The 23,941-nt window shown below is 45.8% G+C and overlaps 1 protein-coding gene across 1 annotated transcript in view; it reads right to left on the minus strand.

Moving 5' to 3' along the window:
- Positions 1–221: 221 nt before the first annotated feature.
- Positions 222–23,941, minus strand: part of Prcc (proline rich mitotic checkpoint control factor) — a 27,522-nt gene continuing 3,802 nt past the window's right edge. The window contains exons 2-8 of the mRNA XM_048814939.1: positions 13,850–13,921; positions 13,160–13,207; positions 10,143–10,709; positions 7,279–7,374; positions 5,008–5,151; positions 2,953–3,018; positions 222–620 (exon numbers count right to left, since the gene is read on the minus strand). Of these exons, the coding sequence (XP_048670896.1) occupies positions 534–620; positions 2,953–3,018; positions 5,008–5,151; positions 7,279–7,374; positions 10,143–10,709; positions 13,160–13,207; positions 13,850–13,921 (1,080 nt within the window). The 3' untranslated portion in view covers positions 222–533. The remainder of the gene's footprint in view (positions 621–2,952; positions 3,019–5,007; positions 5,152–7,278; positions 7,375–10,142; positions 10,710–13,159; positions 13,208–13,849; positions 13,922–23,941) is intronic.

Here is a 23,941-nt window from a genome sequence, read left to right on the forward strand (position 1 = left end):
TGAAAAATCATCTTGACCCGGATAAAACCTTGCAATTCTAGGGTCTTCGAAGGTCATGAACCCAGTTGTGGCCATTGGGAAAAAGCAAAGCACTTTCCAAGGCAACTCAAGGCCCTCTGCAGGGACGCTGCACACAGACACCACACTGAGGTCCAGGCGCAGGAGGGCAGCGTCTGTCAGACTGAATGTTTTATTTCAACAGACATCCCTGGCTTAAAAAAAAAAAAAAAAAAAAAAAAAAGGTAGGGGAGAGTTCAACATTTCATCACACCTGACAGGGAGCAAGACTCCCACCCGAGAACTCGGAGCCCCTCCAGCGGCATCACTCAGTCTGCTAGCTCCAACACGGACAGGAGCTCAATTTTCTAACTTGTTAAGAAAAATCTATCAAATATGTTCATTCTCGCAGAGGCGAGGGCTGGGTCCTCAGGGAAAGACATCCTGGGCTTAGAGCAGCTGGGGTCCCAGAGGTGAAGCTGGGGGCTGGGCCAACTAGGCTGGCAGGAGATCCTGGGAGCATCAGTTCCAAAGCCCTAGAATCCGTATTTGGCTTGGGTCTGCCGGCGGCTGAGCTTGTTCTCTGACCAGGTGTTCTTCAGTTCCAGCTCCCGCTCCTTAGCCTGTGGCAAGGAAGAAGGGGTGAGGGCTGTCACAATAGCATCTGTGTAGACGTACGATGCTAGGAACTGGACCCAGGGCCTTATACATGCTGAGCAAGCACACTGCCAGCCCTTAAACCAGAATCATGAAAGACATTTTCCTCTCATCTCTGTGAGCTTCCCAACTGAAAATCTTTCTCCCAGCAAGATTTTCACTGTGCCACACACCTGTAATTCCAGCCACTACGGAGGAAGAGCAAGGAGGATGTCAAGTTCGAGGTCAGCCTGGACAACTAAGTAGGACCCTATCTTAAAATTTAAAAAAAAAAATAAAATAAAAAATAAAAGGGCTAGGGATGTAGCTCAGTGGTAGTGCCCCAAGTTCAATCCCCAGTACCCCTGTGTGCGCGTACACACACGGACTTTCTCCCATAATAACAATTACGGGAAAAGAACAAATCCCTTGGGCTGGGGCTGTCGCTCAGCGGTAGAGCACTCGCCTGGCATGTGAGAGGCCCTGGGTTCGATCCTCAGCACCACATATAAATAAATAAATAAAGCGAAAAATCCATTGGCAACTTAAAAAAAGAAAGAACAAATCCCTTGAAAGACTTCATTTTCTCTTATCCACAAAGGAGAAGACCACAAAAAAGCAAAGAAAAATCATCTCTTTGGAGAGCTAACAAGGCTCAAGCAGCAAGGACTCAAGAATCCTTGTGCTTGCTCTGGTAGAATTAAAACTGAGGCGTTCAAGTGGGAAATGGAAAAAGGAGAACTAGAAGCTGGCATCTAAATCAGATACCTCAGTTACTCAACCAGCAGACCAGGAAAGGACAGTCTCAGAGACTTGGAGAGGTCACCACAGGATGCAAAACAACCAGAACTTAAGTCTAAAAAAGAGGTTTGCTGTTGTGTTGAATATAACACATGTTGCACTCCAAAAATTCGTACCTCCCCCTGCCCCACCCCAGTACTGAGGATTAAACCCAGGGGTGCTCTACCACTGAGCTACATTCCTCAGTCCTTTTTGGTTTTTGAGAGAGGGTCTCACTAAGTTGTCCAGGCTGGCCTGGAACTTGCAATCCTCCTGCCTCGGCCTCCCCAGTCGCTGGGTTTACAGGCGCCCAACCACATCATTTTAAAGTAATCTTTTAGAGCTGTGAAAAATTCTACTGGTACTAGAAAAATGACTTCTCTCTTCTGATCTCAATATCTCCTGGCTCTTCTGGGAATGTACAAGCACCATCCTGATATGGGGGCTCCCCAATCCCCAATGTTATCTGATGCCTGTTCATTTCTCCTAGACGTGCTGGGGAAGACAGTAAGAGTTTGGGTTTAGAAAAGACTCTACCCTCAAATTCGTCCCCTAAAAATTACAATATGGGGAAAGAGCACAAAGGAGTTCCTGAAAAGGAAGATAAAACTATGACAAGGACCATGAAAGCAAGATTTGCCATTGAAACCACCAACCAGAATGCACACCCCTTAGGACATAGCCAGGAAGCGCCTCATGTTCTTGTCTGTACCTCTGACAGCTTTCAGTACTGTGGGTCTCAAAAGGATGTTTAAGGATTTGAAAATAGTACCAAGACATATTCCCAAACACATTTTTTGGATTATCTAGAATTCTAAAATTTGTGTTGGCAAATACAAATGGACCTTTTTAGGTAAAGGTCAAATTTGTGAATCAATTTTTTCTTAGGTTTTTAAAAATTATTAGATAAATTTACTATCTAAAAGGACCTTATGATAAACTATTTCACTTTCCCTTTTTTTTTTTTTTTTTTGGTGCTGGGGATCGAACCCAGAGCCTTGTGCATGCAAAGCAAGCACTGTACCAACTGAGATATAGCCCCAGCCCTTCACCCTCCTCTAGTTTGTTTTGGATATCTGAATTTTCTCTTCTGGAGTCTATTCTTTTTTTGTGTGTGTGTGTATCAGGGACTGAACTCAGAGGCACTTGGCCACTGAGCCACATCCCCAGCCCTATTTTGTATTTTATTTAGAGACAGGGTCTCACTGAGTTGTTTAGTGCCTCACCTTGCCTCTGCTGAGGCTGGCTTTGAACTCACAATTCTCCTGACTCAGCCTCCCGAACTGTTAGGCTTAGAAGCAGACCCCACCAGACAGGCTCTTCTGGAGTCTGTTCTAAGCACCTGTAACTCAGTCCTCTGTGCAATAAGAGGTAGAACAGGATGATACTGAAGGACACATCTCCCCCTGGTGGCCACACAGAGAACAGGGGAGGATGCTGCTGGAAGCTGGTCCTATATGTGGGCTTCTTACTCTTAACCCAGATCTCAATTCCCAGGTCTAGGGGATCCTGCCTGGCCCAGGCCTCCTGCCTTCTCACCTGATGAATCAGATACGTGATCTGGTGTTTCCGCCGCTGCTGGCCTGTTGGCTGCTCACCTTTCTTCTGCAAGGGAAGAAAATACAGACCTTAACCCACAAGAAGAGAAGCAGAAGTTTCTCAAGTGCCTATACTGTGCAGGCTGGGGACTGAAAAACAAATTACACAGCCCAAATCCTATGGGAGAGAAGTCAGTGTAGAGCTGTTTTTATGTCTATATACTTACAAAACAGTTATTTTTACTAAAGCCATTATGCAAAAAGCCCAAGCTCAGAATCACTGCTGAAACAGGCTGCTAATATCCCCATTAGGCTGGAAATACTTTGAGGTCAGGACCATCTTGTTTCTTTGGTAACCCCCACCTCCTCCACCCTAAGCTCAGGGCACCCGAGACCACCTTTATGCCAGCAGCTTGTCTGATAGCTAAGTGCCAGGGCACAGGTGACGATCTTCTGCCCTCCCTCCAAGAACTCCTCACAATCCCTGTGCCCATCTCCCCCTTAAAATCTCTTCGTCTCTGTTCCCTTCTCCCCAGTCAGGCCAGATGTCTAGTCTGTCTCCTACCTACTGCTTACCAAATTCTCCCATCAATCATTTCTGGCTGAAACCCCACTTCACCCATTCTAGAAGGTACCAACAGCTTCCTTGGAATTAGAAATTTCACAATGACTCCACTTCTCTCCAGTCCTCCAATCTCTGCCTACCACTGCACTGAACGCCTAGCCAAACTTTGATGTAAACGATTTACTGTCAAAGTCTATGCTGGCCTGGGCTTTCATTCTGTGGTTTTTCTATTCTCTGCCAGAGCTGTCTCAGGCTAGAAGCTTCCTAGCGAGCCCCATCCAACTCTCAAAACTCCTCTCCAGAGTCTCCTCAGCACTTATGTAATCAATTTGCGCTGTAATCATTTACACTCAAGTGTCCTTAAATCTCTTCTTCCCAACTACACTATCAACTCCTCAAGGACGGGGACCATATCTTCATTTTAAAAAGCTAGTTCACTACAATGAGATGATGGGGAGAAAACCAGGAGCTGGGAAAAAAGCATATTCTAACTCCATGCTATTACTGCATGTCATTTAATGTGACAGTTAAAGATGATATACATAAAACATCACTGCCATTCCTGGCCCACGGTGAGTGCTAACAACAACAGCCATTACTATGTGATGATGCTTCTTGGCCCGCAGTTAGTAGAGCATGCTCTCCTAAGTGGTTTTTCCAGTAAACAGTGATGGATCTATGCTGATCTAACCACAATCCTTTGCTCTGTCCTGTATGACCGCCAGCATTCAGTTAAAACAAACGGCTGGGGCTTGGATGGCCATCTGTGGCCACAGAACAAAGCAAAGCAAATGGGCGAGCAGGGGTAAAATCTTTGACTTTGGCCTTGCTGGTGCTGGGCTCAAATCCAGGGCTTCCCCACATATTCCCCCCTGTGGCAAGCTCGTAAATGTCCACAGTTGCTCTACTCAGCTCTGGGTGAAGAGATGTTCATCACACTGTAGAAAACTAGCACAGAGAAGGCCGGGCATGGGCTGGGAAACGTGAGGAAGAAAAGCATTTGGAAAGACCACAGCTGGCTACAATAAATAATGGAGAGAAGGAGCGAGGACGAGCTGCATTCTCAGGACCTAGGGACCCTAGCACTCTCAGGCTCTGTTGAGCCCACTCCTTAAAGATGTGCTGAGACAGGACCCAGCTTACCAGGAGGGGGACAGAAATGAGACTACAGGAGAGCACAGAGTGGCTGCGGGCTCTGACCAGCCCAGGAAGGAAGCCACAACACATCAGAGATCTTCCCACAGCAGTGCTCCAACCAACCACTCTTAACAACCAGACTCCACCATCCAGACAGAGTGCAGTTAAAATGCTGGAAAGTTCTAGAATCCAGAGGTATAGCTGTGAGGCTTGGGTCATACTCCAGGACCATGTGCAACAAGTGTTTGTTAATGATGTGGCTATAATGGTGCATATGGGGCTGGGCAGCGAGTAGGACAAGATTTTGTTTTGAAGCTTCCCAAACTGGTCACCCAATAGGCCTTTCCCACTTACTTTGCTGAATGACTTCATGGTTTTCTCTTCTGTTAATGACTTGGTCATCCACTGCTGGGCCCCACTGAGCTGGTCATCACCTTTGATCTCTACAAAGTTGATTTCCTCCCTCCCTCGGTTCCTCTTGCCCTGCAGCCGTTTAAACTGGGAAAGAAGAAGAAAATGCAGGAGTTAAGAACCCAGGTGAGGAGATCAAGAGATGTCACTAAAGATCTAGAGTTTTTGGAATGACTTTGTTATTTGCAGTACTGGGATTGAACCCAGGGGTGGTCTACCACTAAGCTATATCCCCACCACTAATTTTTTTGGCAGGGGTGTGTACTGGGGATTGAACTCAGGAGCACTCGACCACTGAGCCACATCCCCAACCCTATTTTGTATTTTATTTGGAGACAGGGTCTCACTGAGTTGCTTAGGGTCTCACTGAGTTGCTTAGCGCCTCACTTTTGCTGAGGCTGGCTTTGCACTCTCAATCCTCCTAACTCAGCCTCCCAAGCCCCTGGGATTACAGGCACCTATTTATTTTTTATTTTGAGACAGAGTCTTGATAAGTTGCCTAGACTGGTTTGGCACTTTCAATCCTCCTGCCTCAGCCTCCTGAGTCACTGGGGTTACAGGAGTGTACCACATACCCAGCTATGACTTTGTGACTCACCAATCCTACCACACTCTCAATTCCTCTTTGCAACATGTCCTTTCACCTGCCATCTACCAAGCTCTCTTGACAGAAGATGAAAGGCCTGCTTCTCACAGGGTCTCTTGGACCCCAAGAAAGGGAAGACAAAAGGTGTCCCCAAATATGAACAAGTACAGAGACCCAGCAGAATAAATCTGTACTCAAATGATGTATAAACTGTATCTGCCTAAAAGGACTGGGTACAATTTGCACAATAAGAATTTAAGGTAAGGGGCTGGGGATGTGGTTCAGTAATAGAGAGCTTGCATAGCATTCTTGAGGTCCTGGGTTCAATCCCCAGATCAAATGAAAAAAAATAAAAGAATTTAGGGTAAGCTGGGTATGGTGCTGCACACCTAAACACCCAGCTATCTGGGAGGCTAAGGCAGGAGAACTGCTTGAGCCCAAGACTCCAAGACCATTCTGAACAACATAAAGAGACCATGTCAAACACAAACAAGTAGAGGCTGAGGTTGTGGCTCAGTGGCAGAGCACCTGCCTAGTATGTGTGAGGCACTGGGTGCGATTCTCAGCACCATATATAAATAAATGAATAAAATAAAAGTCCATCAATGTCTTAAAAAAAAAAAAAAAAAAAAAGAATTCAGGTTGTTAAAAAAAAAAAAATCGGGCTAGGGAGGTGGCTCAGGCGGTAGTGCGCTCGCCTGGCATGCGTGCAGCCCGGGTTCAATCCTCAGCACCACATACAAACAAAGATGTTGTGTCTGCCGAAAACTAAAAAATAAATATTAAAAAAAAAAAAAAAAAAAATCCAAGATTTCTCCTCTAAAACTCAGTTTTCTTTCCACCTCTGGTACTACTCACTAGTTCAATATCACCAATCAGCAGTGGACATGGGAGGGAGAATGTGGAGCTGGGTTGGGGAGCCTCACAAAAAGGGCCCACCAAATTCTCCAGGAGACTTTCCTCCTCCTCCTCCTTCTCCTCCAGAAAAATGGCAAGTCACCCAAGTCAGAGATGTGCCTGGAGGGGAGCGTGGAGCAAGGGGAATTAAAGCACCCCAAAACTTCAGTAAGACCCAGGTCCTGATCTGAACATTAGTGATGCCTCCAAGCTTGCTCTACCTACTAAAAACTGAATGTGACCACTGAACGGGTACCCATCTGCCCCTAGGCTGAGGAGCAATAGGACCTAATGACTCACTCTGCACTTGCCAAGAGGCTGTGGAAGAACACAACATCAACAACAGGCAGAAGTGTGCAAAGCGACGGACTCCTTTCTAGAGGAAGGTAAGTAGAGGCTGTGTGTGTGAAACCAGGGATGAACCCAGGGGCACCCCACCACTGAGCCACATCCCCAGCCCACTTTTTTTTTTTTTTTCATTTTGAGACAGGGTCTCACTAAGTTGCCCAGGCCAACCTCAAACTTGTGATCCACCTACCTCAGCCGCCCAAGTGGCTGGGAGACTACCATGCCCATCTAAGAACCTCCACTGAGAGGTTGGCGATTCCCGCGTCTAGATCCCTTCTACTAAGCGGTGACTTCCCTACCAAAAGGATAGTGCTTTGAATCTTGAATGTGGTTCTGACAGCTGCAGGACACAAAAAAAAGTCATGTGTGCTTTGTTCACTTACTGCTTCGTCATCGATGAAGGAGGCATCTGGGGCAATTTCCTGGGAGGGGACCAGAGCCGGGTCCTGTGCAGGATAGTAGCCACCACTGTAATAGTCCTGTGGCCGGAGGGGAAAAGAACACATCAAGTGAAGACATGGAGATGAGACAAGGTTGGCCCAGAAACAGGCGCTGACAAGGTGGCCCCTCAGATGAAGCAGCTAAAGACGCAGATCCAAGGACCCACCCGCTAACCCACCAACATTCCTGCACTTTTTGATCTGAACTATCCAGACAGATGGGAGGTTTTTAGGAAAGGACAGCAAGAAATAAAGACATTCTCTCCTCCTTCAATCTGTGCCTTGCTCCCTCATTGCTACCTGAGGCAACTCCCACCCTTCCGTCGCCCAGCTCCCCCAACTCGTGAGACCCACTGGGCCATGGTGTGACGCCAGCAGGACGAGGTAGGCGCCGTGCCCCCTGCTCCTCACCCCACTTAGGCCTTCTGGACACAAGGAGACCGTCCACAGGGAGGGGGAGGCTGTGGATCTCTGATATTAAATAAATCACTATTGAAATATTGTTGAACTTACAAAGCTAGGACAAACTAGGTTTGTGTTACCATATTTTTGCTGCAGGAATCTAATGATTCCCCTCAGACTTGGGGTGCTCAGTCGTTGCTGTAGACCCCAGAGGAAGACGGGTGGAATAAACACCCCTCCCAGCCCCGCTTTGGCCAAGTTAGGCCACCAGAGAACCCAGAAACTGGGTTCCTCTTTCCTCCTTGCCTACACTATTTTCCCTAATTCTTTCACTTTTACCCAAAGCTCCAATAAATTTCTATCCATCTAGGAACATACATTTTCTAATGAGTTAAATGGAAAACGGTTTAATTTTCACTACACAAGAATATACAAAAATTCCAGCACAATAAAGAATTATGGATTTTCTATAGTAGCATTCACAAAAAGATACATTTCAATTTCAGGGTCCCTTAGAATACTCAAAAGTGCTTTACCAGGCATGGTGGTACACAGTGTAACCTCAGGGACTCGGGAGGCTTAGGCAGAAAGACCACAAGTTCAAGGCCAGTTTCAGCAACTTATCAAGATCCTGTCTCAAAATAAAAACTTTAAAAGGGCTGGGAATATAACGCTTGCCTAACATGCATGAGGACCCTGAGTTCAATCCCTAATACTGCAAAAAAAAAAAAAAAAAAGTCCAAACCCTCCTATTATCTTTCTCCTTCCTCCTAATAATAGCCCTGAGGGGAGACACAGTCTCTGATCTGTCTACAAGATACAATAAAGTTTAGGAGCAAAGATTTAGGGAACACACTGTTTTCAAAGTCTTTGGTCAGAACAGGGTCCCCCTGAAGCCCTCTTTCCCTACCCACACCCAGACTGAATATAAGATTAACAATGACCAATTCAGAGAATCACAGTGGACGAGGGGGACTTAAATCCCCTTCAAACCATCCCAGGTGGGCAGTAAAATTTCCTGCAACTGCCAGTCAGGGGCCAGCTACCCTCCTGCTCAAACATCACCTGAGCCCAACTCTAGGAGCTCCCCCCACAGCCCCCCTTCTGGGAAGTTCTGACTGCTGGGAGTCTTCCTTCCCTATTTCTCTTTCTGGTACTGGAGACTGAACCCAGGGGTGTTCTACCACTAAGATTCAGCCCCAGCCCTTTTCACTTTTTGGAGACAGCCTCAGTTGCCCAGGCTGGCCTTGCATTTGTGAACCTCTTGCCTCAGCTTCCTGAGTCACTGGAATTACAGGCTGTCCCACCACACCTGGCCTTCCCTGTTGTCTCAAGATTTGCCACACCTCCGGAGACCCTTCCTGACTGCCATCTGGAAGTGTACACTAATCCTAACCCTCATCCTCCAAATTTGAGGAGCCCATTTTCTAAGATGAGAAGCTGCTCCTCTCCCACCTTCTCCTTAACCTCTCACCAACTCCTACAATAAGATTTCAGAATGCTATAGTTTGGGGTCAGGTGCAGTGGCACACACCTGTAATCCCAGGTTCTCAAGAGACTGACACAAGAGGATCTCAAGTTCAAGGCCAGTCTGGTCAACTTAGTGAAACCCTGCCTCAAAAAAAAAAAATAAATAAATAAAATGAAAAATGCAGGGGATGGGTAAAAGCACCCCTAGGTGCAATCTAAAGTACCAGGGGAAAAAGAAAAAAAGAATGCAAATCATTTGAATAAGTTTCCCCTTAAGATCCTTGTGGTTTTTTTTTTAAAAAGCCTGGTGGCGGGGCTGGGGATGTGGCTCAAGCGGTAGCGCGCTCGCCTGGCATGCGTGCGGCCCGGGTTCGATCCTCAGCACCACATACAAACAAAGATGTTGTGTCCGCCGAAAACTAAAAAATAAATATGAAAATTCTCTCTCTATCGCTCTCTCCTCTCTATCTTTAAAAATAAATAAATAAAAAGCCTGGTGGCCAGCTCCATGGCACTACTGAGAAGTTGTGGGGCCTTTAAGAGGTGGGGCTTAGTGAGAGGAAGCTAGGTCACTGGGGGTGGGCCCCTGGAAGGAATACAGGACCCCAGCCACCAGCCACAGTGATATGAGCAGCTTCCTCTGCCACACACTCCCACCATGATGTACTGTCCCGTCACAAGTTCAAAAGCAACAGGCTTAAACAACCAAGGACTAAAACTGTGAGCCAAAAATAAATCTTCCTTTTTTTTTTTTTTTTTAAGTTGATTACCTCAAGTATTTTGGCACAGTGATGGAAAGCCAACACAGAATAAGGGTGTTGATTATGTTGTCAACTCTGTCAGACTTAGATTCGTAAGGTTCAGGATAAAGGAGTGTTTTTTATGGTCATACCACTGGCTCAAACCTTCTGTGGCCTGCTGTGTGTGGCCCTCACCTGATAATAAGCACCAGCAGCATTGGCATCGCCATATGTGGAAAACTGATTGTAGCTGTAGTCGTCCCCAGGCTTAGGCATCCAAGGGGCCCCACTTGAGCCTGCTGCCATCTTGAACTCAAGGGGGGCATTGGCTGCATCGTCCTGGAAAGCCGGCTCTGGTTCCGTGCCTGGAGGCAGCTCTTCAGGGATCGTGGGGACAGGGTAAGGGTATGGCTCAACTCCAGGTGGCTCGGCCTTGTCAGGGAGGGAGAAAAAGTTCTCGGGGGCCACTTCCTCGTCACTGTCATCCTCCTCTTGCGTGATCTGCTTTGTCACCTGTAGGGCAGCACTCTTGGCAGCAGCCTTGATGGCAGAGGGTGACGGAGTGGTGGTTGTGGTGCCCACGACAGGAGCGAGAGAGGAAGGCTTGGCCTTTGCAGCCAGTCTGGAGGGCTTGGTGTCGGAGGAGCCGTCCGAGGGTTTCCGGGAGAAGGCGTGGGGCAGGAGCAACCTGTTGGTCTCTTTCACAGTCAGGTTTTTAGGCTGGGGAAGCAAGGCAGACAGACCAGTCCCCTCGCTGGATCCCTGGGGAGATGCGGTTGGGGCCAAGGGGAAAGAAAGGTGAAGAGTGAGATTTTAAGTCATGTACTGGTGACACTGAAAACAAAAAGCACAGTTATGTGCTCTGGCCCAACATCCTCCTCAGCCCTTGCTCCTCCTCACCTCCACCCACTCAGGCCAATCTGGGCTCATCAACTCCTGCATCGCACCCTTCTGCAGCTGCTTCTCCTGACATGAAGTGCCATCCCTCTTCTGCTCAGCTCCATCACAGCCTGGCTCCACAGCCCTCTGCCAGAGTTCCCCTCCACTCTTGTGTCTTTGGCAAACACGCTGCTCTTAATCTCACATCATCCTTAGCCTCCCTCCAGCTAAACACTCGACCTCTCCTCGAGTTCTGAACTCTGAACTCTCCTTCCTTTGAATTGCTACCCAAAGCCAAGAATAAGGCTCTGTCTAAAAAAGGGACATTCATACCTGTTGCCAAAAATCCCCTCCGTCCACCCTATCCCACCCCTGCCCAAGGATAGGCTTATACTTATGGTGTATTAGCTTGTTAATGCCAGAATCAAGCATTTAACCTAACAATTTGTAAGCTAACTGGCTCAGCCATCCAGAGTTTCTACTACTCCCAAGAACCTCTCAGATCCCGCAGTGGTGCACGCCTGTGATCCCAGCAACTCAGGAGGCTAAGGCAGGAGGATGGCAAGTTCAAGTTCAGCCTCAGCAACCTAGTGAACCCCCAAGCAACTTAGTACGACCCTGTCTCAAAATACAAAATAAAAAGGACTGTGGTTCAACTCCAATACAAAAAAAAAGGAATCTTTCAGATCCCGCTTTCTGTATGACAAAAAGCCAGCTTGGCCTAGCTACGGGGCTGAGGGAGGGACCAACTGGAGAAAGGAAAGTGGTGTGAGGTCACCATATCAGTGTCCTAGAGTACCAGTGCAGTCCACAGGAGACCCGCTCATATGGACAGAGGCTCTTTTCCACTGAGCTTATAGATTTGAATCAACTCAGTGTGGCAGCCCCCAGAGGCTCAGGTTCACAGAAACCATGCTGAAGTGTCCTCCTCAGGCCACCTTAGGAATGTGTGGCTCCAGCACCATCTGGGATCATGGCTACATCCCTCTGCAGGGCTGGGTCCTCACTCCAACATTAGCTCAGAGTTCCTCTGTCAACACATCTCTTTCTGCCACCTGGAATTCTGCCCTTTATCATGGGGTTCTTCCGAGCCAGTCCATCTCCTCCAGGAACACCCTGATAACAGGAGTCTCAGCTTCCTGGCCTCTTCCCTGCTTCCTCTTCTTTTTCTTTTGGTACCAGGGATTGAACTCAGGGGCACTCGACCACTGAGCCACATCCCCAGCTCTGTTTGTATTTTATCTAGAGACAGGGCCTCACTGAGTTGTATAGGCCCTCACTGTTGCTGAGACTGGCTTTGAACTTGCAATCCTCCTGCCTCAGCCTCCCTAGCTGCTGGGATTACAGGCATGCACCACCGCACCTGGCCCATGCTTCTTCTTTAGCATCTACTATAAAAACAGATGCCACAGCAGCCTCGCTTCAACCTGTGACCTATGCCCTCCTGGAGGGGAAAGAAACACCTTAACAGTCAGGGGAAGAGGCAGCCACAGCGTCATAGATTTGAATCCCTAGTCAACTACCTTTTAAAGACAGGATATTTTTCCCTGAGACATAGTGTCCGCATGAGACCGGAGTGTGTAAAATCACCAAGCGTGGAAAGAATAGGAAGAAACTGCGAGGCAGGCAGAGTAAACACTGGGACAGGAGAAACAAGCAAACAGCAGAGAGCTCGTTGTCCCGGCCTTGATGACAGAGAAGCAGCCAAGTGCAGCAATCACATGGGCTCCCTAGTAGTCAGACTGCCTGACTCAACTGTGATCTCAGTTCTGCCTCCACTAGCTGCTGACCCGAGGCAGGTTCCTCGGTTCCCTAAGTCAAACAGGGATGATAACAACACTATGGTGTAGGCACTATTAGAAGGATGGTATCCGTAGGTGCTGGTAAAGCACTTAGAATGGAGCCTGGTATAAGGTAAGTACTATTTAAGTGTTTATTTCCAGGTTAAAAATGGGACAGGGAGAAGATGGACAATTTTAAAATATAGATGCTCCCTAACATCATTCTGACTGATCCATTTATTCCACCGTCCCTAAATAATGCTTTTATCTGAAATGTAATGAACTGAATTGAGTTATGATCCACCCCCTACCACTGCCTGTATCTAGGAGTTTAACTCCATCAAGCTACACCAGGAAGCAGCGAGGGAGGGAGGGGTGGGCATGTACCAGGCCTGAAGCTATAAAGGAAACCAAAGCCAGACCTAAACAGTTCTCAAATATTTGTGCTTGAGCTAAACATGCCTTGAAAACTGCTAGGTAGCTAAGTCTTGTCTTTCAGGAAACAATGTGGGGAAAAGAAAAAAATGGCTTACAGTATGTCACCAAGCTTACCTGAAGGACAATTTTCTTCTTGGTGGGTTCATCTTCCTCAGAATCTGACTAAGAGAAAAAGAAATGGAATAAGGCCTCGCTGTTTTAAGACAGTGGAACATACTAAATGAATACATAAAAGGTTAGACCACAAAGACCCTCTGACGGGGTGTCCGCCTCTATACAGAGGCAGAGCCACCTAGGCCCAGCCCCAAAACACAGCTTCCCTGTTGATCTCAGTAACCTTCAGAGAATGGGGTGTACCTTCACTCCCTAGGTCACTCAGTCCCCAACCCCCCCACACTTGCTGCACAGCCTTCTTGGAGTCAATTTCTTTTTCTTTTTGGTACCAGAGATTGAACTCAGGGGCACTCAACTACTAAGCCACATCCCCAGACCTATTTTGTATTTTATTTAGAGACAGGATCTCACTGAGTTGCTTAGTGCCTCGCAGTTGCTGAGGCTGGATTTGAACTCATGATCCTGCAGTCTCAGCCTCCTAAGCCGCTGGGATTACAGGCATGCACCACTGTGCCCGGCCTTGGCATCAATTTCTATTCTGTTAAATTGAGACCATTTCCTCCCATTGGGTCCGTGGTAGAAAGAACAAGCTATACCCATTCTACTTCCTATAAATCTGTCCACTAGAAGATGAATGAGATTTGGCCCACAATCTCACCCAATCTCAGCTTCACTTTTAAAACCACTTACATAGACTACATAACCACAGGGCCAGGGAAGTCCAGTGGGATTAAGTGGTGTGTTAACTACTCTTCTATGAGGCATTAAAGGTCAAAGCCATCGAAGAAATCCATTCCCTCTCCAAAGTATGATCTATTGTCTGCCAGACAGAGTTGTTCCTGTCCAGGAAGAAAGCAGGCAAATGATGACTGTTAAGATCTGGGGCAAGACAGGAGGTCATTTGTGTCATCCTTTGACTCAACAGGACTGTTTCTAAGACAAGCTGTCACACTGAAAAATATCTAAACTTTTAATAGCTCAATACCAATTCCTCGGCATCTTAAAATGACGGAGGATGCAGGCATATGAAGAGCAAACTCTTAACTTTTTTAACCACTCCCCAAAACAAAAATCTTAAAGCTTTCCATTTGTTCCTTAGTCAATGTATCTGCAAATAAAGGTGATTAGTCAGGAATTTAAATGCCCTCCATCTTCAAGACACTGTAAGACTTCAAATCCTTACTGGGCATGGGGATGCACACCTGTAATCTCAGAGGCTCAGGAGGCTGAAGCAGGAGGATTGCAAGTTCAAGACCAGACTTGGCAACTCAGAAAGGCTCTATCTCAAAATAAAAAAGGCTGAGGATATAACTCAGTGGTAAAGCTCCTTGGGTTTGATCCCTACTGCTGAAAAAAGAAACAGTAATCCTGACTTTCAAATCTCCCAAGTTCCTTTTTGAATTTGTGTGCTACAAGGATCTTTCAATCATGATTACTGAGAACCTACTATCAAGACATTATGCCTAGGGCTGGGGTTGCGGCTCAGAGGCAGAGCACTTGCCTCCTATGTGTGAGGCACTGGGTTCGATTCTCAGCACTGCATACAAATAAATGAAATAAAGGTCCGTTGACAACTAAAGAAATTAAAAAAGAGACACTATGCTAAGTACTACAGCTTCTAGCTGGTGTCGCAGGCAGGGCTTGAGGCAGCTGGAACACTGGCCACTAGACAGTTCTCTCTCCAGAGGTCCAACCTGGACCATTTATTACCCCAATGTGTAATTTTCCATGTGTCAGTAGCCTCTCCACCAAAGACTCAGAATGCAGCTGAACATGGTAACGCACACTTGTAATCCCAGTGGCTCCGAAGGCTGAGGCAGGAGGATCAAAAGTTCAAGGCCAGCCTCAGTAACTTAGTGAGGCCCTAAGCAACTTAAGGAGACCCTGTCTCAAAATAAAAATGAAAAGGGCTCGGGACTGGATATGTGACTCAGTGGCTAAGCATCCCTGGTACCCAAAAATAAATAAATCAATAAAAAAGACTTACAATCCAGTTAGAATGAGAAGTACAAAGAACTTAAGAACTGCAATAAAAGGTAGTAAGCTGGTACACTGGCACATGCCTATAATCCCGATGATTCAGAAGGCTGAGGCAGGAAGATCCCAAGTCAAAGCCAGTTTGGATAACTTAGCTAGATCCTATCTTAAAACTAAAAACTAAAAATAATGGGCTGGGGCTGTAGCTCAGTGGTAGAGCGCCCACCTCGCACGTGTGAACACTGGGTTCGATCCTCAGCACCACATAAAAATAAATAAAGAAATTGTATCCAACTACAACTAAAAAAATATATATATATTAAAAAATAAGGGCTGGGGATGTGGCTCAAGTGGTAGCGCGCTCGTCTGGCATGCGTGCAGCCCGGGTTCGATCCTCAGCACCACATACAAAGATGTTGTGTCCGCTGAAAACTAAAAAATAAATTAAAAAAATGTTAAAAAAAAAATAAAATAAAATAAAAATGGTGTAGCACAATGGAGCCCCCCTGGGTTCAATACTCAGCACTGCAAAATAAATTTAAAAGATTAAAAAAATTAAAGGCTGAGGGCATAGCTCAGTTCGTAGAGTGCTTGTCTCACAAGCCCAAGGCCCTGGGTTCAATCCCCAGCACCAAAAAAAAAAAAAAAAAAAAAAAAATTAAATTGAGGGGCCGGGTCGTGGCTCAGTGGTAGAGCACTTGCCTAGCATGCATGAGGCACTGGGTTCAATCCCCGGCACCACATAAAAATAAACAAAATAAAGGTATTGTATCCATCTACAAGTAAAAAAAAAAAAAAATTTAAAATCAAATTGAAATTAAAAAATATTATTTTTAAAAATCAAAATGAAATTCCCCTCCCAAAAATCTGCTGTCCCTGCAACTATGCTTTTTTCCTGTCCTCCCCCTGGTCACACCCACCAGCTGCAGTCCTATGGCCACCACCTCTCTCCTTTCCATCTGAACTCTGTGTGCCCTCCCTGACTCCCAGCTCCCAAGCAGTCTCTCTGGTGACCTCAGCCGCTCTCCTTCACTCAGCGTCTCCACCTCATTCACATTAACAACGTCACGGAACCTGAGGCTCAGGGTACCTGCTCTACACAGCGGCCTTCTCACGGATGTATTCTCACCCTAACTCTAATGGCAAAGGGGATATATTACAGTTGAATATTGCAGCCCAGCAGTCGGGAGGCACGACTTTAATTACTAACTGCTGCCTGCTGCCAAATATATTAAAAAAAAAAAAATGCTGGATGCGGTGATGCACACCTGTAATCCCAGCAACTCCAGGAGGCTCAGGCAGGAGGATCACAAGTTCAAGGTCAGGTGGGGCAATTTAGCAAAACTCTGTCTCATGATAACAATTTTTTCAAAGGAGCTAGGATATGGCTCACTGGTAGAGCATCCCTAGGTTCAATTCACAATACTGTGGGAAAAAAACAAGCAAACAAGGAAATCTGTCTGTCTTGGTACCTCAACGTGGAAAATAAAGACAGGGGCAGCAAAGGAAAGAACAGCCGGCCACAGCGTACCTGCTACAGGTTGGGCAATTTACTCACAATTGTTCACGTAATCCTCATAGTAACATTTCAAAATAGGCATTATGATCAGTTTTACAAAGAAGGAAAGTAAGACTCAGTTAAACACTGGCTAGGACGGGCAGAACCAGGATCTGAGCCAACTCTGGCTCCTATGCTTCTGTGGTGACTCCACACTGAGCTCTGTACTGGTCTAGACCTGAGACCCACAAGGACAAGGTCATGTTAGATCCCACACGGTAGAGCTGGGATGCACATGGCACAAAATCAGACATGGGTTTCAATCTCAGTTCTGCCTCTTATTGGCTCGAGAATCCAGCTATGTGATCTCCCAAGTCTCAGTTAAAACCATGACTTCAGCGTGTCAGGGTGATGGAGCCTCAATGTTCTGATAGTGGCTGCAAACACACAATAAGGGGGCAGAGAACGGAAGTTCACGGGATTAGACAAAGAGGAAGGAAAGGAAGGGAGGGGGATGGAATCATCATACGCCATATATGTATAATATGTTGAAATACACTCTACTGTCATGTGTATATAAAAAGAATTTTTTAAAAAGTGAAAAGAAAAAAAGACTGCCTGAGCTACTGTCCTGACAATGTATACAAACTAAGATTCCTGGCACTTGTGGCTCGGTGGCAGAGCGCTTGCCTAGCCTGCATCAGGCACTGGGTTCCATCATCAGTACCACAGAAAATCAATTAAAAAAATAAAGGTATTGTGTCCATCTACAACTAATTTTTTTAATTAAAAAAAAATTTAATAAAAATTCTAAACAGAGTTCAAGGATTATTCTCTCTAGTTTACCAAGATGTCAAAACTCATTGAGGAGAAAGTCTCAAGTACTCATCACCTAAGTATGCTCTACTCTTTTTTTCTTTTTTTTTTGGTACGGGGAATTGAACTCAGCAACACTGAGTTCAATTTTTTTTTTTTTTTTTTTGCATCCCTGGGTGGACACAAATGTAGCCCTATTTTTGTATTTAATGATTTAGAGATGGGGTCTCACTGAGATGCTTAGTGCCTCACTTCTGCAGAGTCTGGCTTTGAACTCAGGATCCTCCTGCCTCAGGCACCTGAGCCACTGGGATGGCAGGTGTGCGCCGATGTGCCCAGTGTGTTCTACCTTTTCTTTCTGTTCCAAAGGCCACTGCCTCTCTTAGGGGCCACATCCCCATCCCCTTTGTCTTTTTTTTTTTAATACTTATTTCTTAGTTGTAGGTGGACACAATATCTTTATTTTACATTTACCGTGGTGCTGAGGATGGAACCCAGGGCCTTGTGCCTGCTCACCTGGCACTCTACCTCTGAGCCACAACCCCAGCCCCCTCCCTTTGTCTTTTGACCCCAAAGACCTATGTATCTGCTTTCTGGCAAACCAGAAAGCCTGGAGTCCTGGTCATGGAGTCCTGGGTCACATTTAAACTTTAACATCACATGCAATAGATCCAATGGCAATGATCTGAAAATAAACACATTTTTTTTCCAAATTTAAGACTGTTTATAAAAATTACACAAGCATATTCTTATTTTTCACTTGCTGAGACAAACAAAAAGTAGCCACTGTGAGAGTTCAGCCAAACTGTCCTACAGCTAATAGAATTGAAGGCCGGATCAGCTGTGGGAAGAAAATTCAATATGACTTTAATGTGACAGGTTGTCTTTATTATATTGACAAACTGAGTTTAAAGTCTAAAAGCACAAAAAAGAAAAAGAATAAAACCTGTACAAGACTTTAGAATACCCTATGATTTTTGGATTTGCTATGGCTGCTCCCAATCATCATTCTTTGAGCATCTTATTGTAAACTTCTATTGAACCCTGTCATAGGCCACTGCATTACACTCACTACACTCACTGTGGCAGACGCCTCCCCCACCCCGAAACAAAACACAAAAATAAAAACCTCAGAAGTGTGCTGAGTCCCTAATGTGCTAGCTAAATCATGGTTACTCACCTTTGAGGGGGTGGTAAAATAAACATTTACCTCTAACAGCTGACAGTCCTTAGAGAGATTCAATAACCCACTCAGCCTGGGCACGGTGGTGCACTCCTGTAATCCCAGCGACTCAGGAGGCTGAGGCAGGAGTCACTCAAGTTCAAAGCCAGCCTCAGCAACTTAGGGAGGCCCTAAGCAACTTGTCAAGACCCTGTCTCAAAATAAATTATAAAAAGGGACTGGATATATGGCTCAGTGGTTAAACACCCCTGGGTTCAATCCCCAGTATCCCCACCCCACCCACCAGAAAACCTACTCACAGCCAAGGTGAAGCCCAGGGAACCAACAAGACAGGAAAACAGAATGAGGACCTACTGCTTGCCCTGCACTAACCCCAGCACGCGTGTTCCACCCTCAAGAGGATGCTAACACGGGTAGATGGGTTCCCTGCAGAAAGATGTTTAAATGCCACTCAGAGCACTTCTAAGCACTTCTAAGCATTCAGGGACCAGACAGAAACTAACAGGAAACAGAAATACAGCAAAGAATTATCTTAACACTTCACAAAAGAAAATAAATTTCAGCCAAGTGTTGTGGCACACACCTGAATTCCAGTCACTAGGGAGGCTGAGGCATGAGGCCTCAGAAACTTGGCAAAGCCTTAAGTAACTTAGTGAAACCCTGTCCCAAAATAAAAAACAAAAAGGGCTGGGATACAGCTCGGTGGTAAAGCACCCCAGGGCTCAATCCCCAGTACCAAAAACAAACAAAAAACAGAAAAAAATGGACTCGGTGGCGCACACCTGTAATCCCAGCAGCCTGGGAGGCTGAGGCAGGAGGATCATGAGTTCAAAGCCAGCCTCAGCAAAAAACGAGATGCTAAACTCAGTGAGACCCTGTCTCTAGATAAAATACAAAAAATAGGGCTGGGGATGTGGCTCAGTGGTCGAGTGCCCCTGAGTTTAATCCCTGGTACCAAAAAAAAAAAAAAAAAAAAAAAAACAGAAAAGAAATTTCAGTGTAGAGCAAAATCCAAATGCTAAAAGATATGTCATGTGTGATATTTTCCAATCGTCCTGGAGGAATACAGTTGTCTTAGAGCATTTGAAAGGAAATCAATTCAGCTGCTATCGTGAACTGGGCTAGAGGCACCAGGCTTACCCTAAGCACACAGATTTAATTTAGACACAGAGGAGACATCTTTGGTGATGAGTAGTACAGGAACATTTCTAAAAAGTTTTCTTGCTTTGTCATGGTAAAATACATATACATAAAGTTTACCAAACTTTTTTTGGCACTGGAGATTGGATCCAAGGGGGGTTTACCACAGAGCTACATCCCAAGCCTTTATTTTTGGAGACAGAGGCTAACTTAATTGACCAGGTGGACCTCAAACATGCACTCCTCCGGCCTCATCCTCGGGAGTCACTGGATCACAGCCATGTGCTACCAGGCCCAGCTTTAACCATGTCCAACGGCACAGTCTGTAGGCACTGGGTCCATTGTCAGTGCTGGGCAACCATCATCACCGTCTATTTTCAGAACTTTTTCATCATCCCAACATTCTGTACCTGTTAAGCACAAACTCCCCATCCCTACTCCCTCAGCTCCTGGTGACCTGTCTCCATGAATCTGTATCTTCTGGGCATCTCTATAAGTGAAATCATAATATTTGGGGCTGAGTTGTGGCTCAAGTGGTAGAGCGCTCGCCTAGCACACATGAGGCACCAAGTTCGATCCTCAGCACCACATAAAAACAAAAATAAAGATGTTGTATCCACCTAAAACTAAAAAAAAAAATTAAAAAAAAAAAAAAAAGAAATCATAACATTTCTCCTTTTTTTGAGACTGAACCCAGGGGCACCTGACCACTGAGCCACATCCCCAGCCCTTTCTTCTTTTAATATATATTTTATTTAGAGACAGGGTCTCACTGAGTTCCTTAGGGCCTCTAAATTGCTGAGGCTGGCTTTGAACTTGAGATTCTCCTGCCTCAGCCTCCCCAGCCACTGGGATCTCCGATGTGCGCCACCACGCCCTGCTGACACCTCTCCTTTTTTATTGGATTATTTTACTCAGCATAATGTCTCCATAGCCCATGTTACAGTTCTATCAGAATTTCGTCTCTTTCAAGGGCTGAATAATATTCTGGTGGGTGTACACGCCACACTTTGTCCATTTTCCTTGATGCCCACTTGGTTGCTGGCACCGTCGGCTCCTGAGAGCGGCACTGCTATCACCACTGGGGTTCTGATGTGTCTGCATTCCTGCTTTCAGTTCTTTACACCTGCGAGTATAGTGGTGGATCACATGGTAATTCTGTTTTACTTTGTGTTACAGTTTGGATCTTTAATGTTCCCCAAAAAGCTCATGGTAGGCAACACAAGACGTGAAATGATATTTTAAGAGAATTGCAATAATCCTTTGATGGATTAATTTTTTCCCCCTGATACTGGGGACTGAATCCAGGGGCACTCTACCACTGAGCTACATCCCCTGTCCTTTTTTATTTATTTATCTATTTATTTATTATTTTGAGACAGGGTCTTGCTAAGTTGCCTGGGCTGGCCTCAAACTCCCGGATCTTCCCGCATAGCCCCCCCCCATAGCCCCCTGGGTTGCTGAGATAACTGGCACCTGCCACCACACCTCCTGACAGACTAAAACTGTGAATGGACTCCTGGGTGGTAACTGCAGGCAGGTGGGGCTGGGGAAGAGGTAGGTCAATGGGGAAGTGGCCTAGAGATACATGTCCAAGGTCCTTTCTTTCTCTCGGCCTCCAGCCATAAGCCAAGCAGTTTTCCTTGGCCACTCCCTTCTGCCATGAGATTCTGCCTTGGGGTCTGCCGACCAAGGACTGAGACCTCTGAAACCATGAGCCCCAAGTAATTTGTCCCCCTCTACATTGTCCTTGTCAGGTATTTTGGTCACAGTGGTGAAAAGTTAAAACAGTGAAGCATCTCCAACCTGCTATTCTCAGGAGTACATTATACAGAGACTGTGGACTTAACTCCTAAAGGTACTCAAGTGAGCTAAGAGGGTGTGCGTCAGTCCAAAAAAGAAGGCAGTGCTGGAAACACCGGAGCCCCAGGGGCTCAAGTGTGCCGGGCCAGAACAGGCCCACTTGGTTTTAGAGACACAAACTGATCGTGTCTCTTAGGAACATATTATATTTCTTCTTGGCCTCACAAGAACCTGAGCCTCATGGCCACCACTGTCCTCTCTGCTCAATCTGCCAAGAGTGACAAGACACACACACCCCAGACTGCTGAGCAAGAACGGAAACAGACATATTCCATTAAGCAGGGTCCGGTGGGATCTGCTCATCCGTCAGAGCCTCATTCCCCATGGCAGCCTCCCTCTTATCTTCCCAGGCTCTGTTCAGAGACTCCCTCTCCAAAAAGCAATCATTCGCTGCCAGGGCCAGGAGCCAGGAGGAAATAAGGGTCCAAGAACAGACACTCCACCCTCCAGAGGCTCCAAGTTCTAATCACTACTATTATCCTGATTGGCTGGATTCATCAACTTTTTAACTCTCTGGTCTCAAGTATCTTCTGCTTACACCTGCCCTTCAGTTAGGATTTTGTTTTCTCTCCCAATTTTGTCTTACTTGCTTGTCCTGCTTTCTCATTTCTGGCTGCCTGTGGCTCTTCCACCCATCTTTTCAGTAGACACCAAGAACAGAACACCTCTAGGTTCAAATCAACCTCTGCCACTCCTACACTGCCTGTTCCTTAAACCCCTTCCTTCTCAGTAAACTAAAGGAAAGAGCCCAACACAGTGGCAACACTCAGCAGGTACCCAAAATATCAGCACACTCACTCACCCTTCCGTTCAGACTAGGACCAAAACTTCAGCTAAGTCAGCTGCAGGTAACCTGACTACTTGGTTACTTCGAATGACAAAAATTAGGGAGGGAGTAAAAAAAAAAGGACAAAAATTAAAGAAATTTCAGTCTCAAGAGTTTCAAACTTCCACTATGAAAGTAAATAGTCTAAAAGTAGTAGTAACACTAATCCAGATAATTCAAAAATTTCTTTCATTCTTTCTTATCATTTTTCCTCTTGCAGTGTTGGGGACTGAACCCAGGGTCTTCTTGTGCATACTACCCATGAGCTACACTCCCAGTCCCAATCCTAAAATTTCTATTTGCTTTGGAATATACACTATGTGAGTGAACTATTCTAGCAGAATTACTCTAATTTTTTTTTTTTTTTTTTGGAGGGGGAAGGTAATCCTGATTTCAGAAATCTGCATCCCATGAACACATGAAATCAACCAATGAAGCCTGGGTCAGAGCAACAAGGGTAACAAGGGAAAAGAGAAAAAGAAAGATTATCTATTCTATGGATCATTTCTAATTCCCCAATTAAATCAAGCTGACTGGCCAGGCGTGGTGGCGCTCACCTGTAATCCCAGTGGCTTGGGAGGCTGAGACAGGAGGATTACGAGTCCAAAGCCAGCCTCAGCAAAAAGCGAGGTGCTAAGCAACTCAGTGAGACCCTGTCTCTCAATCAAATAAAAAACAGGGCTGGGGATGTGGCTCAGTGGTTGAGTGCCCCTGAGTTCAATCCCCAGTACCCTCCCACCACCAAAAAAATAAAAACATCAAGCTGACTGAAGTTGATGTAGGAATGCATCTGCAAGAATTTGGTACTACCTAGACAACTGATGATCCAATAAACTAACCCAAATCAAATCAATCAAATTCTCCAGAAAACCAGAATTGGGACTAGAGATAGTTAATCTGGGGATCTGTAAAAGGAAACAATAAAAACCTTCAAGGGCTGAGCATGGTGCAGCACACCTGTAATCACAGGACTCAGGAAGCGAAGGCAGGAGGATCTCTAGTTTAAGGTCAGCCTCAGCAGCTTAGTGAGACCCTGACCCAAAATAAAAAAGAAAAGGGGTGGGGATTTGACTCAGTGTTAAAGAGTCCCTAGATGTGCAAGTCCTAGTATCAAAAAAAAAAAAAAAAAAGGATGGGCTGGGGTGGTGGCTCAGTGGTAGAGCACTCACCTAACACGTGCAAGGACCTGGGTTCCATCCTCAGCACCACATAAAAACAAATAAACAAAATAAAGGTATTGTGTACAACTAAAAAATAAATTTAAAAGAGGGAGGGAGGGGGATCTAAAAGTGTGACTTGAGTGTGCAAAGAGCAGCTGCACAGGTCCCCAAAAGATCCCCATTCCTGGGGCTCAGTGGTACAGCGCTTGCCTAGCACGTGTGAGGCAATGGATTTGATCCTCAGCATTTCACACACAAAAAAAGATAAAATAAAGGTACGTGTCCATCTACAACTAAAAAAAAAAAAAAAAAAAAAGGG

Source organism: Marmota marmota, unplaced genomic scaffold (genome assembly GCF_001458135.2).
Source record: "Marmota marmota marmota unplaced genomic scaffold, marMar, whole genome shotgun sequence".
Lineage (NCBI taxonomy): Eukaryota > Metazoa > Chordata > Mammalia > Rodentia > Sciuridae > Marmota > Marmota marmota.